Raw genomic sequence first — 14209 nt, 5'->3', positions numbered from 1 at the left:
AACTTTCAAAAACGTTTTCGATAGTACTGTCTGGAACTGTTTTCGCACAACAAACAGCTTCGTCAAAATCGTGAAGGATTTCTCCAAGACGTTCGATACCAAATTATATTTTAGACAGTATGCTTTCTCTCTTGTTCTTCAATGTTATGCTGGAAAAAGTGATACGCGTCGCTAATGTGAACCGCAGTGTCAAAATATGTGAATGAGACTAATCTTGCGGTGACCGAAGGCAGACAAGGTACCCGGTGGCCACACAGATGGATTCCTCGCATCTTGGGAACTACGTTACTGTTGACAACTAATAGTACATAAATATATAGACATGGAAATCAAGCGAAGAATAAGTATTTCCAAACTCCCCTCTCTCGAACAACAAAATTTACGCTCTATAAGGCTTTTTCTATAGTATATTATATAGCACAAAAACATGCAAGAAAGCAAACTAAATTAAAAAAGCACGCACAGAAAGGCTTTGGAGCTGTAAAGAACTTAGATGGAACTACGAATTGTATGAGATCTACGGCGACGTAGAATACGCATGGTAGATGTAGCCTGCGAAAACCCCCTCTACTCAAGACCTATGGGTACACAATAGAAGTAAGCACCGCCACACAACCAATGGCAGGACCAAGTACATATGGGCCTGACTGCATTTGGGATGTACAACTGAAGGGACTACATAAAGGATAGAGGTCATCGGCGAAGTTTTGTGTACTTGGCTCAGATCACCACTGCGAACCGGGGTTAAAAGCTGTTCAAATGTGATCCTTGTTAGGTCGACCATTCAACTTAACCTAAGCTCTGAAAGTATTCGACGTAGTACCCGCCGGGGGAAGCACAGGAAGAGCAAGACTTTCTCTCCGTTAGAGATATCAGGTGGAGAAGGACTTGGCTGCACTTGGCATCTAGAATTGGCGACTGGCGCGCTGTGGATAACTCGGCAATAACCGCGTAAGCGATGTCTACGCCATTGTAGGAAAAGAAGAATTTAACTTAAACCTAGCCTATACCCGCCGACGTTTAAAAAAAGAGGAAGCAATCAGGATGGTATTTTACCGTATATCCGAATATTTTTAGGTAATTAAATTAGTAACAAAAACCAGGACTTAGCCTATATAGAGTCGCAGAATAGAGTTTGCAAGATAGGCGCCAGAAATTATCGACCAATTTGATAGATTTATTCTTAGGTCTATTGAAGTGGATATAGTAATATAATATATTTAATATAAACGATTCAGATATGATTTGAGAACGGAAATTGTACTTAACCAAGGCAAAGTTCCTTGTAATGAAAAAACTCGAAGAATATACGTAAACACTCTCAATTAAAAACTTCGGTGGGTGGAAAGGCTGAAGAACTTAAAGTTAATACACAAGAGACTCGAAGGAACATGGAATAGTGTCAAAGCTGGCAAAGATTGCAAAAGGTTTTCAGGAGTAGGATTTCATATCTGCGAAGGGATCCGAGGATTCAACCGGCACAGCTGCAACGAACGTTTTTCTTTATTTTGTTCTAAAAAAACAAGTATTTATAGCGCTCGCCATAACAATTAGATATTTACTCTCACTCGGCCATTTTTGAAAAGTAAAAATAATTATGAAAATTTTCTAAACAGAAAATATTTATTTTCTTTTAATTCCCGCAAGTATTTACCTGCTGGGTTAAGTGTTGAAAGAAAAACAATTAGCAAAGTGCACACACCTACACCCACAAAGACACATACACACACGTCATAATGTGTGAAACGCTTGGCCAAAGGAAAGTTGTTTTCGTACGAGCGTCGCGTTTGACATAATTATTGTTTTTGTCCGTGACTTTTGTTGATTTGTGGTGTCATAAACAATAGTTCATTCATTTATTTATACAAATTAAAGAAAGCCAGAAAGAAATGTCTTACGACATTTCCCTCTAATCTATGGCAGCGAATAATCCCACGCATTGGTTGTTGTCGACTGTTGCCTTCGTCTACATATATATGTATGTATGTATGTATGTATGTAAGTATGTATGACTTTCAAGAATCTTCAGGTATTTGACGCCTTCGAGTTGTTAAATTTAGACCAACAATAATATGACCATCAATGATTGATGAAGACCATTAACTTTTCAACGCTTTGAGTCTTAGGATATGAAATTTTCAAAAATATATCTGGCGCCTATTTAAAGTATCTCAAAACACGTTCTTGTTCTGGAATTAGTCGATTTCTTCCCATCGTTCCTTGCCATACTTCAATAGTTTATATTGAATATATTAAACCTCATCGTTACTTCATCTGTACAATATAGATTCAGCGCTCACTTTGATCTATTATTTCTCGAACCGTGCCATCCTTTTCGAGGTTCCCTGCTTTGTTAAAGAAAAAAACACAGAAACATCGAATTAATAGGGAATGTTTATTCTCCTTCGAAAGCCCATTCTTTGGTTTTTATTGTTTAGAGATTATCTCTCTCAAATGTTGGCTGCGGCTACGTCTCAGATGGTCCATCCGTTTAGTCGAATTATCGATGACTCGTTCGGACATTTGGACGGGTAACTAGCCAGTGATACAAGTAATGTTTTTCTCCAAGCCCTCAATCGAAGCGGGATTGTCAATAGTATTGTATTCAGACTTCACATCTCCCCACAGGAAAAAGTTGAATAGTGGGAGATCACATGATCTTGGTGGCCAATCGACCGACCAAAACGTCAAATTATCTGCTCACGAAGTGTTCTCTCAATAAATCCATTGATTGCTGCGACGTTTAGGAAGTTGTGCCGCCTTGTTGAAACCAAATCTCGCCCAGATTACGAGCTCTTATTACAGGCATCAAATAGTCGGTAGCATTTTTGAAGAAATATGGAAAAACGCATCCACCGGCCCTCAAACTACACTAAACCGTGTTTTTTTTTTTTTTTTTGTCTGGATGAAATGGCAGTTCTTGAATCATTTGAAGTGGCTCTTCGTGCCAAATGTGGCAATTTTGTTTGTTTATATACCCATCATGGGTCGAAAACATAGGATACCCTTGGAACTTTTCAAGAGATCATAGAGCGAAGCGATCTCGCTTGGCACGGTAGAGCGGCTTCAGTTCTTGCACAAGCACTAGCATCACCTGTTATTAGGCCCTTTATTAGATTTCTCAGTTCAGCAAATACAATAAAATCTCAGGTATCAGATAACATACAGATGTCGATTGTGGTTGCCACCTTTTCGATATTTTATAGCATCAGTGAACTTGAGGAGGTGAAACGCAGGTACAACTGTGCAGAAAGTATTTAAAAATCTGCATTCATTCCCAGATAAACTTAAACCGAAATTTGACAGAAATTTTATATATAACGGTACATAAGTATGAGCAAAATGTTTACAAAATATATTTCTGGCTCGGTTTGAAATAACTCATCTGCTGCAATTTATGACACAAACCTGTGAAATATTTGCAACTTGCAACACATCATGCAACGCTGGCTACACAACGCCGACTACCATCTTCACCGTCTTCTCCCCGCACACACATACACCTCAGTTAGTTGACTAGTTTGTTTACGTTATTTCGCTAGTTCGTGCCACATGCAGTCACACACACACACATACATCCAAGCACATTAAGTCATACACACTTGCCGAGGCAAAGAGGCCATGTGCACGTCACTTGGTTGCACGCGCCGTGTGGCATTGTTGTGCGGCATGAGTTATTAATTAGGAATGCGGAAGGGAATATGTATATGGAATTTGTTGTCTTGTCACTTTTGTTTTTTACGTTTATGTTATTGTTGTTCATCACAATATTGTTGTGACTGGCATTGTGTTAGCTTCTGCCACATGCTTAAATTCGCGTTATATATGTACATGCTATATGTAGGTATGTATATATCAACATGTGCGTCACGAGTTTGTGAAAATATTTTGTTTGTTTTCTCTCATTTTCTTTCCTTCTACACACAGTTAATTCCATTTCGCAAGCAACGCATTTGATGGATGGCAATTTCATGCTTTTAAAGAGACAGCAAGGAAGAAGCAAATGTTTCGACATACCCACACATCCATAGATTTGTTTCTGGGTATATGTGCAGATTTCTTTTTATAAATCTGCGACATGTTTATTTGCTTTAAAATTAATATATTTTGTGTTTTCTTTGGATTTGAAAGCGTACAAAATAAAGCTTGAATTGAAGCCGCTCGGCCTTCCCAAGTACCATAGTGTCGCTCCAGGAGCTCTTGAAAGGTTCCAAGAAGATACGAAGTTTTCGAGAAAAATTTCGTTCAGCGATGAGACCCATTTCTGACTCTATGGGTGTGTAAGAAATAAACTCTACGCATTGTGAACAAAGAGCGACGTGAAGAGATTGAAGAGCTGTCATTTCATTCAGAAAAAACAACGGTTTTGTGTGGTTTGTCGGGCAGGGGAATCATCGGTCCATATTTTTTTCAAAAAGGATGCCGATAAGAACGTAGCTCTTCCGTTATCGCGCCATTATAACCGACTATTTAATGCCTGAAATGAAGCTCGTGATTTCAACAAATCGGCATCACTTCCCACACATCGCATCAATCAATAAATTTATTGAGAGAACACTTAGAAAATAAGTGCCAAACATTTTCCTTTAAATTTGTAATTTCTGTGTTTTTCTTAAAAAAAAAAAAAAAAAAAAAAAAAAAAAAAAAAAAAAAAAAAAAAAAAAAAAAAAAAAAAAAAAAAAAAAAAAAAAAAAAAAAACAATATTCTTTAGATATTTCTCTTTAGATTTGCAAGTCCATCAGAGAAAGCTATATAATCCAACAATGAGTCGAAATTATTAAAATTTACTACCGAAATTCGCAGTCAGTGGCCTCAACTTTAAGAGCGCTACTAATAAAAAAAATTTTCCCGCGCCAGTGAGACAAAGAAGTGCCCGTAGTGTCGAGAATATTACTGTCGCTAGCTCATCGATTGAGGAAGACGAAAATCAGTCTCTCACACGTCGTTCTCAAGCGTTGGGCATCTCTGTGACGTCGTTGTGGCGAATTTTGCGAAAAGATCTTGGCCTACATCCTTACGACAACAAATTGACACAAGAATTGTAGCCGCTTGACCACCAGTATCGTCGTATGTTCGTGAATTGGGCTGAACAACAACTTGAAAATTATCCAGATTTTCATAAAAAATCATCCTCAGCGATGAGGCTTATTCCTGGCTTCTTTAATAAGCAAAATATGTTTTTTCGGCCAGCCAGCAATCCACACGTACGACATGACTCACCATTGCATCTCGAAAAAATTACGGTTTTTTTTTGTGCTGGCGGCGTCATTGCGCCGTACTTCTGCCGTGATGATCAAGACCGGCACGTTACTTCGAATAGGAACTGCCACCGCTCAATGATAACCAAATATTTTTGGAATTTCGAATTCGACTTGGCCAATATGTGGTCCCAACAGGACGGCGTGACAAGACACATTGCGAATGTCACAATCGATTTATTGAAAACCAAGTTTGGTGAACGTGTTAATTCACGAAACGGCCCCATTAAATTGGCCACCTCGGTCGGGCGATTTGACGCCGACTACATCATGTGGGGCTACGTCAAATCTATAGACAATGCCACCAAGTCGGGGAGGGTTGATGAACTTCGTACGAATATCGAACTTGAAATTGCAGCAGTATCGGCCGATTTATGTTTCAAAGCCGTCGAAAGTTGGGTTCATCGTCCGGACTTCTGCGGACGTGCTCGCACATATTGACTTCAGACCGGGGCACTTGGGACACGGAGTCGCCAAACCGAAATCTGGCGGATGCTTTTCTTTATTTTTATACCGAAGAGGGAATTTTGGTGGGTAGAAGTCGTTGGAGTATAGGCACAGTCAACTACTTTACGAATTGGTCAAAGCTTAGGGTGAAGGTTGGTGAAAAGGTTTACTTGCAAGACAGGCCATTGAACTAAGTATTGGCGTCCACAGCTGAGAGTCCTACCACACGCCATATGCAGATGTTGTATGAAAGAAGATGAGGTGGAAACAACTCACGCGAATACCAGACTAATGTAGAAATGCTCACAATCTTCTCGGTTCCAATCAAATTTAAGCGGTATTGTGATAGTTGGTAATATCTGCTCCGTCCAATAAATGCTTCTTGCAGTCAACGATCCTTTAAGTACAGTCTACACATTCGCAGCGCAACTACCAAAACAACGTAAGTATATACTACCGTAAAAACAAAGCAGCTGCAAAAGTTATTCCTCTGTCAACTTGCCACGAGTTGGAGCCACACAAAAGATTCAATTGCAGCTGGAGTTTGCCATTCTCTGTCGCTGTTGTTGCATTAATGACAAAGTAGCGCGACGGCTACAACAAGAACAAACGCTCGAACATCTGTCAGGACAATTGTGTGACCTCTAGAGGTAATGTAAATGACTTGTTGCACGCGCTAATCATGCCACCTGCTTCATTTCACAAGCAACTCATGTCTGCTTCGTACCTTTTGCCTCGGAGGATCCCTTTTAAAGGACACCTTGATATGACAAAGCATTACTGCCGGGCATTGCGCGCGTTTACAACTGCGCAGTTCCTTAATCCTCTTCGTAAAGTAAGCAAAGACGGACGGAAATGTAAACAAACTGTAACGAGCGAGCAAATGCGTAGCGAGGGCAACATCTGTTGCAGTCAAGCATTAATTACGCGCAGCTAAGATGCATGATCAGGTAAGAATACTCACAGACGCGCTCCTGGCTTATAGGGGCTTGAGCCATCACCTGTTGATTGTTGCAAGGCAAATAGGGGAGATTGCGCTCAATGTTATATACCTAACACATACATATTGTGTGTACCAAGCATATTCAAGTATGTATGTATTGTATGTACTAAGCATATTCATATACATAGGAGCGAAAAAGAATTGTCATTACCGCAGCTGCCGTTGTTCTCACTAACACTCTCAAAGACACAGACATTTTAAAGAAAATATGGGTCAAATTGTTTTAGAAAGGGTAAAATGTAGTGCTAAAAATTCGTAAATTGTTATATAATCTAAATCCCGAAAGCAATTCGGGATCCCGAATACTGAATTTTGCAAAAAATGTAAAATATATAGTATTTTTCGGTATATTAATTTAAAAAAAAAATATTTAATTGCACCCTACAAATCTACGGGATCCCGAAATTTCAACAGCCATATAGTGACAATTTAAAAAAATTTTTTTTTTTGCATTACTTATAAATTAATAAAATATTTTCTGCTGTCCTTAAGATCCCGAAAAGTTACGGGATCAAGAAATTTTGTCTAACATAAATTTGTATATTTGGAGGTAATGGTCAATGAAATAAAACTGTTTATTTAAAAAAAAAATTTTTCACCAGTGTAATCCCGAAAAAAGAAGCATTTAGAATTCCGGAACTTGAGAATTATTTAAAAAGTTTTAGTAAACCCCAATCACTATACTTTTGAATGAAAAGTTTTCCGGTGCCCTTGAAGGTACGGGATCCCGAAATTTCGGCTATCACAAATTTGCATATTTGGAAGTAATGCTCAATTAAATGAAACTCTGCATTTTAAAAACATGTTTTCTTCAGCAGTCCCGAGAACTTTCAGCAATCGAAAATTCTTCCTTTAACAAAAATCTTGAAGATTTTTAAAAAAATGGTAGCAAAAATGAAATACTTTATTTCTGAACAAAATTTATGTATTAAAAACCCGAAATGTTACGGGATCCCGATATTTCAACTGCCTTAAATTTGAATATTTTACGGCACTGTTCAATTGTATCACGTTTTTCATTGAAATTAAAATTTTATTCAGGCTGAGTATGCCTGAAAACTTTCGGGATCCCGAAATTCTCACTTTAACAATTTATTTGAACAAAATTACTTTACTTCTGAATAATTTTTTTATAGTCCTGGAAATATCGAAAATTTTCGAGATCCCGAAATTTCAACTGCCACAAATTTTAATATTTTGAACATTTGGCATGTTCAGTTCCGAAAACTTTCAGCATCTCAAAAATTTCACTTTAACAAAGAAAGAAAGAATATTTCAAGAGTAATTTAAACAAATTTTCTTCAATTACTAAAATTTTATAATATTAAATTACTTCATTTTTGAAGTAGGATTGCAGAGTGGAATATTTTATGGCTTTTTGGTAAATTCCGAAATTTGGAATATTTCTCATTTCTTCGTATTTGTTTGGTAAGCTGTGATATTACGAATAATTTTTCTATCAAGAAAATTTTTTACTTGTTGTTTTCGGGACCCAAAGCTTTCGACATAACAAATAAAATATAATAATTAATAGAAAATCAAAAAAAAATTTAGGCCAATATATAAGGAACAAAATTCAGCTAAGGTATAATAATAATAAACWCCATAATCACCAGTATTTCAATACAGCGAAAATAAAGGAATCCTACAACAAAAACTCTCTTTGTGTAATGACAAAAAACAGTTCTGTAGACACCAGTTGCATTAAAACCGCATACAATTTCAATTTCTAACAGTATCAAGCGCTCTGTGCGCAGCAAAACTGTACTTTTCCTCTTTGCTGTTGTAACCGAATATTGTTGTCTACTTGCCACAACTTCATATTAACACCTTTACGCCCAAATGGCGCGCTAAGTAACCGCGATCGAAGTAAACAATATTGTTGTTTTCCAGTACTGATTGCTACATATTTGACATATTTATGTAATTCACACCTGGTTATTAATAAAGTTATTGTTTGTAGCGTTACACAGGAAGAGCAAACAACCTTTGACGCAAGAAAAGATTTCCCATTTCGGTATTGAAAACAAGCTCGAACCTTTATTGGTGGCTACGCAGCCAACTAATAAGGAATTGGATGACGGGGTTATAAGTTTTAGAAGTATTAATATTGTATATAATTAATTGTGCAATATTTGCAACAAAGAAAAAAATTACAAAAAAAACTTCCCACCTGTATATATACTTCTCCTCTGTTCAAAAAAATAAATATTATTTATATAAATATATTTCAAAATAAAATCAAAAAAATTAAAAATTAATTACTTAAAATTTAATTAAATACTAAACAACATTTTTTTGAAATGTTGCCACCTTACTGAAAATAACTTTTTGAACAAAGCGACATCACGGTTTAAATATAACTACTAAGACATTAAAGTAAATAAAGTTTTGAAAAATGTTAAGCAGAAATATGTTTTCATTCTTTCCCTATTTCAAAATGCCATTTTTGAAACAACGAATATTCAAATTTCCCAAAAAATTTCCTCTTTTAGTTTGTCCTAATCAACCAACACGGGTCTCATTTTCCATGCTTTGAGTTGTTATTTTTTCCATATTTGTTATTTATTTTTTCAAAATAGCAATATTTCTATACATTCTAAGAACCTTTCGAAAATTTCCCTTTTAAATATTTTATGTTTTCAATATTTATAAACGCTTTCTCAAAAATCAAGAAGTGTGAAAACATAGTAAGATTAAACAAAACCCCTAGTACAAAAATTTCATTAATCCAAACTAAGGAAATTCAAATTTCCCACAAAATTCCCTCTTTTTAATTTGGCCTGATCAACCAACATGGAAAATTGCATCATTTTATTTTTCTCTTTGAGCTGTATATTATTCCATATTGGTTTTTTTATTCCATATTGTTTTTTTTTTTTTAATTATTAATTGGTTATTAATTTTTAGAAGAAAAATTCCCTTTTGCTCCGTTTTTTAAAAGTCAGGAAGAGTGAAAATATCTAAGAGTTAAAAATATTTCCCGAGTTCCTATTCCACTCTCTCTTTCACTTTTTGCAACACATAATATTTTTACTAAAACAAATTTTCTAACAACTTTTCTAAAGTTTCCCTTTTTAAAGTTTTATGTTTCCAATATTTATATCAGCTTTCTAATGGTTAAGAATTTTGAAAATATCTATGGTTTAAAAAATTTCCCTAGTACAAATATTTTATCCCTTTTTACAATATATAATATTTTTACCAAAATTAACTTTTCAAAGCTTCTAAAATTTCCCTTTTTACAGTTTACTGTTTATAATATATATAGCCGCTTTATTGAAACTCAAGAAGTGTAAAAATATCGGTGAGTAAAAAAATTTCCCAGTACAAAAATTTCCCTAATCCGAAATTCCCCTTTTTAAAACAAATAATATTTTTACCAAAATAAACTTTCTTAACACATTTTTCAAAATTTCCCTTTTTAAACTTTTTTCCCATATTTATATCCGCTTTGCTAATAGTCAAGAATGTTGAAAAGATCTAAGGTTTAAAAAATTCTGTACTTCACAAATTTTCCTTTTTTCTAATATTCGATATTCTTTTAAAATAAAACCGAAACTTTACATTAGAATGCTTTTAACTTGAAAATTTCCTTTTTAAAAGTTTTCGTTTGCAAACTTGAAATACGATTTATCAAAATGCTATATTCCGAGAAATTAAAAAACTATAATTTCATGCTTCAAAAATAACCCTTTTTGTAAATATTTCCATATTTTTATCGAGATATCTGATTTTTACGGTTTCCACGTAAATTTCGAAAAGTACAAGTTTCATTTGCTAAATTGATAAGCAATTTATCAAAAACCCATGTAACCAAAACTGTAGTAAATAACAGTTATGTAAGTATATCAAAAATATTCCTCACTGTAAATACTTCCCTTTTTATTTACCAAAATTTCTCAATTAAAATTTTTTCCATTTTTCAATATGTATGTATGGACCAGCTTTATCTGAATTCCAACATCGATTGCTAGAATATTTCCCAAACTTCTCTTTCAAAAAATTTCATAAATTTAATCCAGACCAGACCAATGTCGTAAAGGGATTAAATCAGCAATAAATATGAAGTTAATTACGAACATAAGTATAATTTCTTTATTACAAAAATATATATTTATCAGCGTTGCGATTCCACAATAACACACAGTTGCAATTATCTCAAAACAATACTTCCACCAACGCACATCTCAAATCAATTTGCGACACTTCATCTCATCCGCCAACACCTTGCCCATCAAAGTCGGATTGGATGTAACCAAAACATCTGCCTTCTCCAAAGCCTTCACTTTGTCGATGGCCTTGCCTTTGCCACCGGATATAATAGCGCCCGCATGGCCCATACGCCGGCCCGGTGGTGCGGTTCTACCAGCGATGAAGGCAGCAACCGGCTTAGCCTTATCACCGGAATTGTGTTGCTTCAAATATTCGGCCGCATCCTCCTCGGCGTTGCCACCAATTTCGCCAATCATCACAATAGCTTTTGTATCGGGATCTTTGAGAAAAACGTCGATGCAATCAATAAAATTGGTGCCGTTGAAGGGATCACCGCCTATACCCACGCACAGTGTTTGACCGAGTCCATGCTGAGTGGTCTGATTGACCGCTTCGTAAGTTAGTGTGCCCGAACGCGAAACGACTCCCACACAACCGCGCTTATGTATATTACCCGGCATAATGCCAATCTTACACCTCTCCGGTGCTATAATACCCGGACAGTTGGGTCCAACTATCCGACTTTTCTCCTGCTGCATTAGTGCATCCTTCACACGCACCATATCATGCTGTGGTATACCCTCGGTGATGATTACGATTAGTGGTATTTCCGCTTTGAGTGCGTCCTCAACTGCCTTGAAAGCACCCGGTGCGGGTACATAGAGCACTGTGGCATGTGGATTTAGGGCTTTCTTGGCCTCGTCGACGGTGGCAAAGACGGGCTTGTCGAGGTGTTTAGTGCCACCTTTCTTGGGCGAAACACCGCCTACCAATTTCGTGCCATATTTCAGCGCCTCCTGACAATGAAATGTCGCCTGTTTGCCGGTGAAGCCTTGACATATGAGCGTCGATTCAGCAGTGAGCTTGAGGTTCACTCTCGTCTTGTTGTAGTCCGCGTACTGACGTATTACTTTTAGTAGGATATTCTTTCGACTTGTTGAAAACGCATTGCGGAGGACTGAAGGAACTGTGCACATTTTGAGAAAACACAAATGTTATCGAAATTTTTACGATTTGTTATTTGTTTGAAGAACGAAATTATTTTATGTAAATAAATGTAGAGAAATCTATAGACATTTAAAATCGGAATGTGAATAATATTTCGAAACAAGTGTTTATAAAAGTGTAAATCAAATTAGGGGGCAAATAATACTCCGGTACTCTGGCCCGTTTCGTTCGACTAGTACAGCGAAATCTTAGTGGGTTCGATACAAATTTCAACTAAAGTAAAAAAATATTCATAAGCTCCTTAGTTTCATCTTCCAATTTGGAGGTCGCTCTAAATACATATTTTATAACAATTTAGAGAGGAGCTCAACAGTTCGCGAAAAGTATAAGAATCAATCTGGTATCGTAGTAAAATAAGGTTCGGAGTATGAACGCATTTACATTTAAGACTTCTTTAGAAGAAGAAGTATAATAATTTGTTAATATCAAGACGAAGTTTTCCTCAGAATATCAACAATAAAGACTAGAAAGAGAACTGTAGCATACCGAAGTTTTTGAAACCATAGACATAGCTTTAAGTGAAACTCTGCACAGGAAATACCGTCAGTTGGAGGACTAAACGGTAGTTGCCTTGGTATCTTTTAAACAAACCTGTTTCATCGGGCTGCTTAAGAGCAAATGAACGAAGAATTTGTCTAAAGCGATATGTAAATAAAAATGTTCTAACCTGATTATGAAGAGAAAAGTTGACTGTGCTGGCTCTCACCTCGATTTCACGGTATGCGATAGACATAAACCTAATTATAGAAAAGTACGTAAGTAAATCTCGCTACCTAAAAATAATAACTCGGAAGTTTTTAAAGGGTTGTCTTATGATTTTCCTGGAAACTGAAATATCATCGCCTTGGATTAACATGGTTTACTCTCTTTGGCTTTTATTTAGAACTACTTTGACCCGACAAATCGATTTAGTTGTCAGACCACAGGAAACTCTAAGGCTGTTGCGACTGCTAGAAAAGGAGGTAGGGCTGGAGCTTCTTGCGGTTCACTATTGGATTGTTGGTTGTCAGGTCAGCTCAGCAAGTTTCGATCAACTACCAGTAGCTGTGCAGACACAAGGCCCTTCGGATCCTAAGCGATCTAGTGAACTCTTCGAATTTTGCAAAGTCAACCTTTTAATGGTTATAGGAGCTCCAACTGAAGCAGATCCGATCGGGATTCGGTCAACATGCAGCAGTAGTGCAGACACAAGCCCATTCTGATACTAAGAGATCTAGTGAACTCTTCGCTTTCGGCAAAATCCACCTTTTAATGGTTATAGGAGCTCTAACTGGACACTGTCCGATCGGAATTCATGCCGTGATGCAGGTAATCCAGGTGAAATATCATCTGACCTAACCTGGACCGATCAGGAAACGAAATACAAAGTAATAAGGAAGTCTAGGATTTTCTTATACAATTTGTAAAATATTTCAACTGGTAAAAAATTAAATAATAGAAGGTGGGAAAAACTGACATTCAATAATTGGACCTTCTCTGAAAGATGACGCTAACCCTGTTCAGGTGAACTTTTTATGCTATGAACTCCTCAAAATTGTTGACTGAGTTTTTAAATAAGCTGTTAGTGAGAGAAACGCGAGAAACGAACACTTATAGCCAATTCCACTATGCCAACTAAGCGCTTAATATTTCAATAACATGACATTATTTTGACACCTCACAACTTGTACTTGATATCATGTTTCAGGGTAAAAAAACTTTGTGGACCCACAAATTTTTGTAAAAAAGCCTTTTCAGCATATCTCGCCTAAAACGCCAACACTCCCACCAAAGCGCTGACGCGAACTTAACCGCCACGCGCTGTCAGTGCAAAGTACTGACGGCGCAATGACATTTTTCGGTACTATACTATTGAAACGATGGTCGCGCGACGACCGGTCATTGCATTGCACAGCTTGTAAACATTATTTTGGGCGCACGCTGATTTAGTTGACGCCGCGCAGGTTCAGTGACACTGCGGCGCACGCCTTCGATGCCACGAACGAGCGCCAATGAAAGTTTGCGATAATTGCGGAATTGCGCATTAAATTTAGCCACTGGATAAGCGCTTCAACGGATGGATGGGCATTTCGTGTGCGCTTAGCCAAAAGAACGCCATGCAATGGTATACCGCGCGGTGTGGCGCCCCTACAAAGCCCACAAGTACATGGACGGTGCCGGCTGGTGGCGTTGTGACGATACAAGTGCACAAGTGGGACGTAGGTGGTCGTTGTACAAGCATATGGTAACTGAGAACTGAGTTCATAATTGCAAAACACATGTGTTTAGATTTAAGTT

At 36.9% G+C, this 14209-nt stretch overlaps 1 protein-coding gene across 1 annotated transcript; it reads right to left on the bottom strand.

Annotated features, from left to right (window-relative positions):
- Positions 1 to 10784: 10784 nt before the first annotated feature.
- On the bottom strand, positions 10785 to 11994 carry LOC108976795 (succinate--CoA ligase [ADP/GDP-forming] subunit alpha, mitochondrial-like). Its single transcript, XM_018946134.1, has one exon. It carries the CDS (start codon positions 11899 to 11901, stop codon positions 10900 to 10902), a length of 1002 nt encoding a protein of 333 aa, XP_018801679.1. The 5' UTR covers positions 11902 to 11994; the 3' UTR covers positions 10785 to 10899.
- Positions 11995 to 14209: the final 2215 nt, after the last annotated feature.

The sequence above is a fragment of the Bactrocera latifrons genome, unplaced genomic scaffold (genome assembly GCF_001853355.1).
Source record: "Bactrocera latifrons isolate USDA-ARS-PBARC rearing strain unplaced genomic scaffold, ASM185335v1 scaffold_8, whole genome shotgun sequence".
NCBI classification, from domain to species: domain Eukaryota; kingdom Metazoa; phylum Arthropoda; class Insecta; order Diptera; family Tephritidae; genus Bactrocera; species Bactrocera latifrons.
The sequence above is the reverse complement of the archived record's forward strand: the minus strand, read 5'-3'. Positions and strand labels throughout refer to the sequence as shown.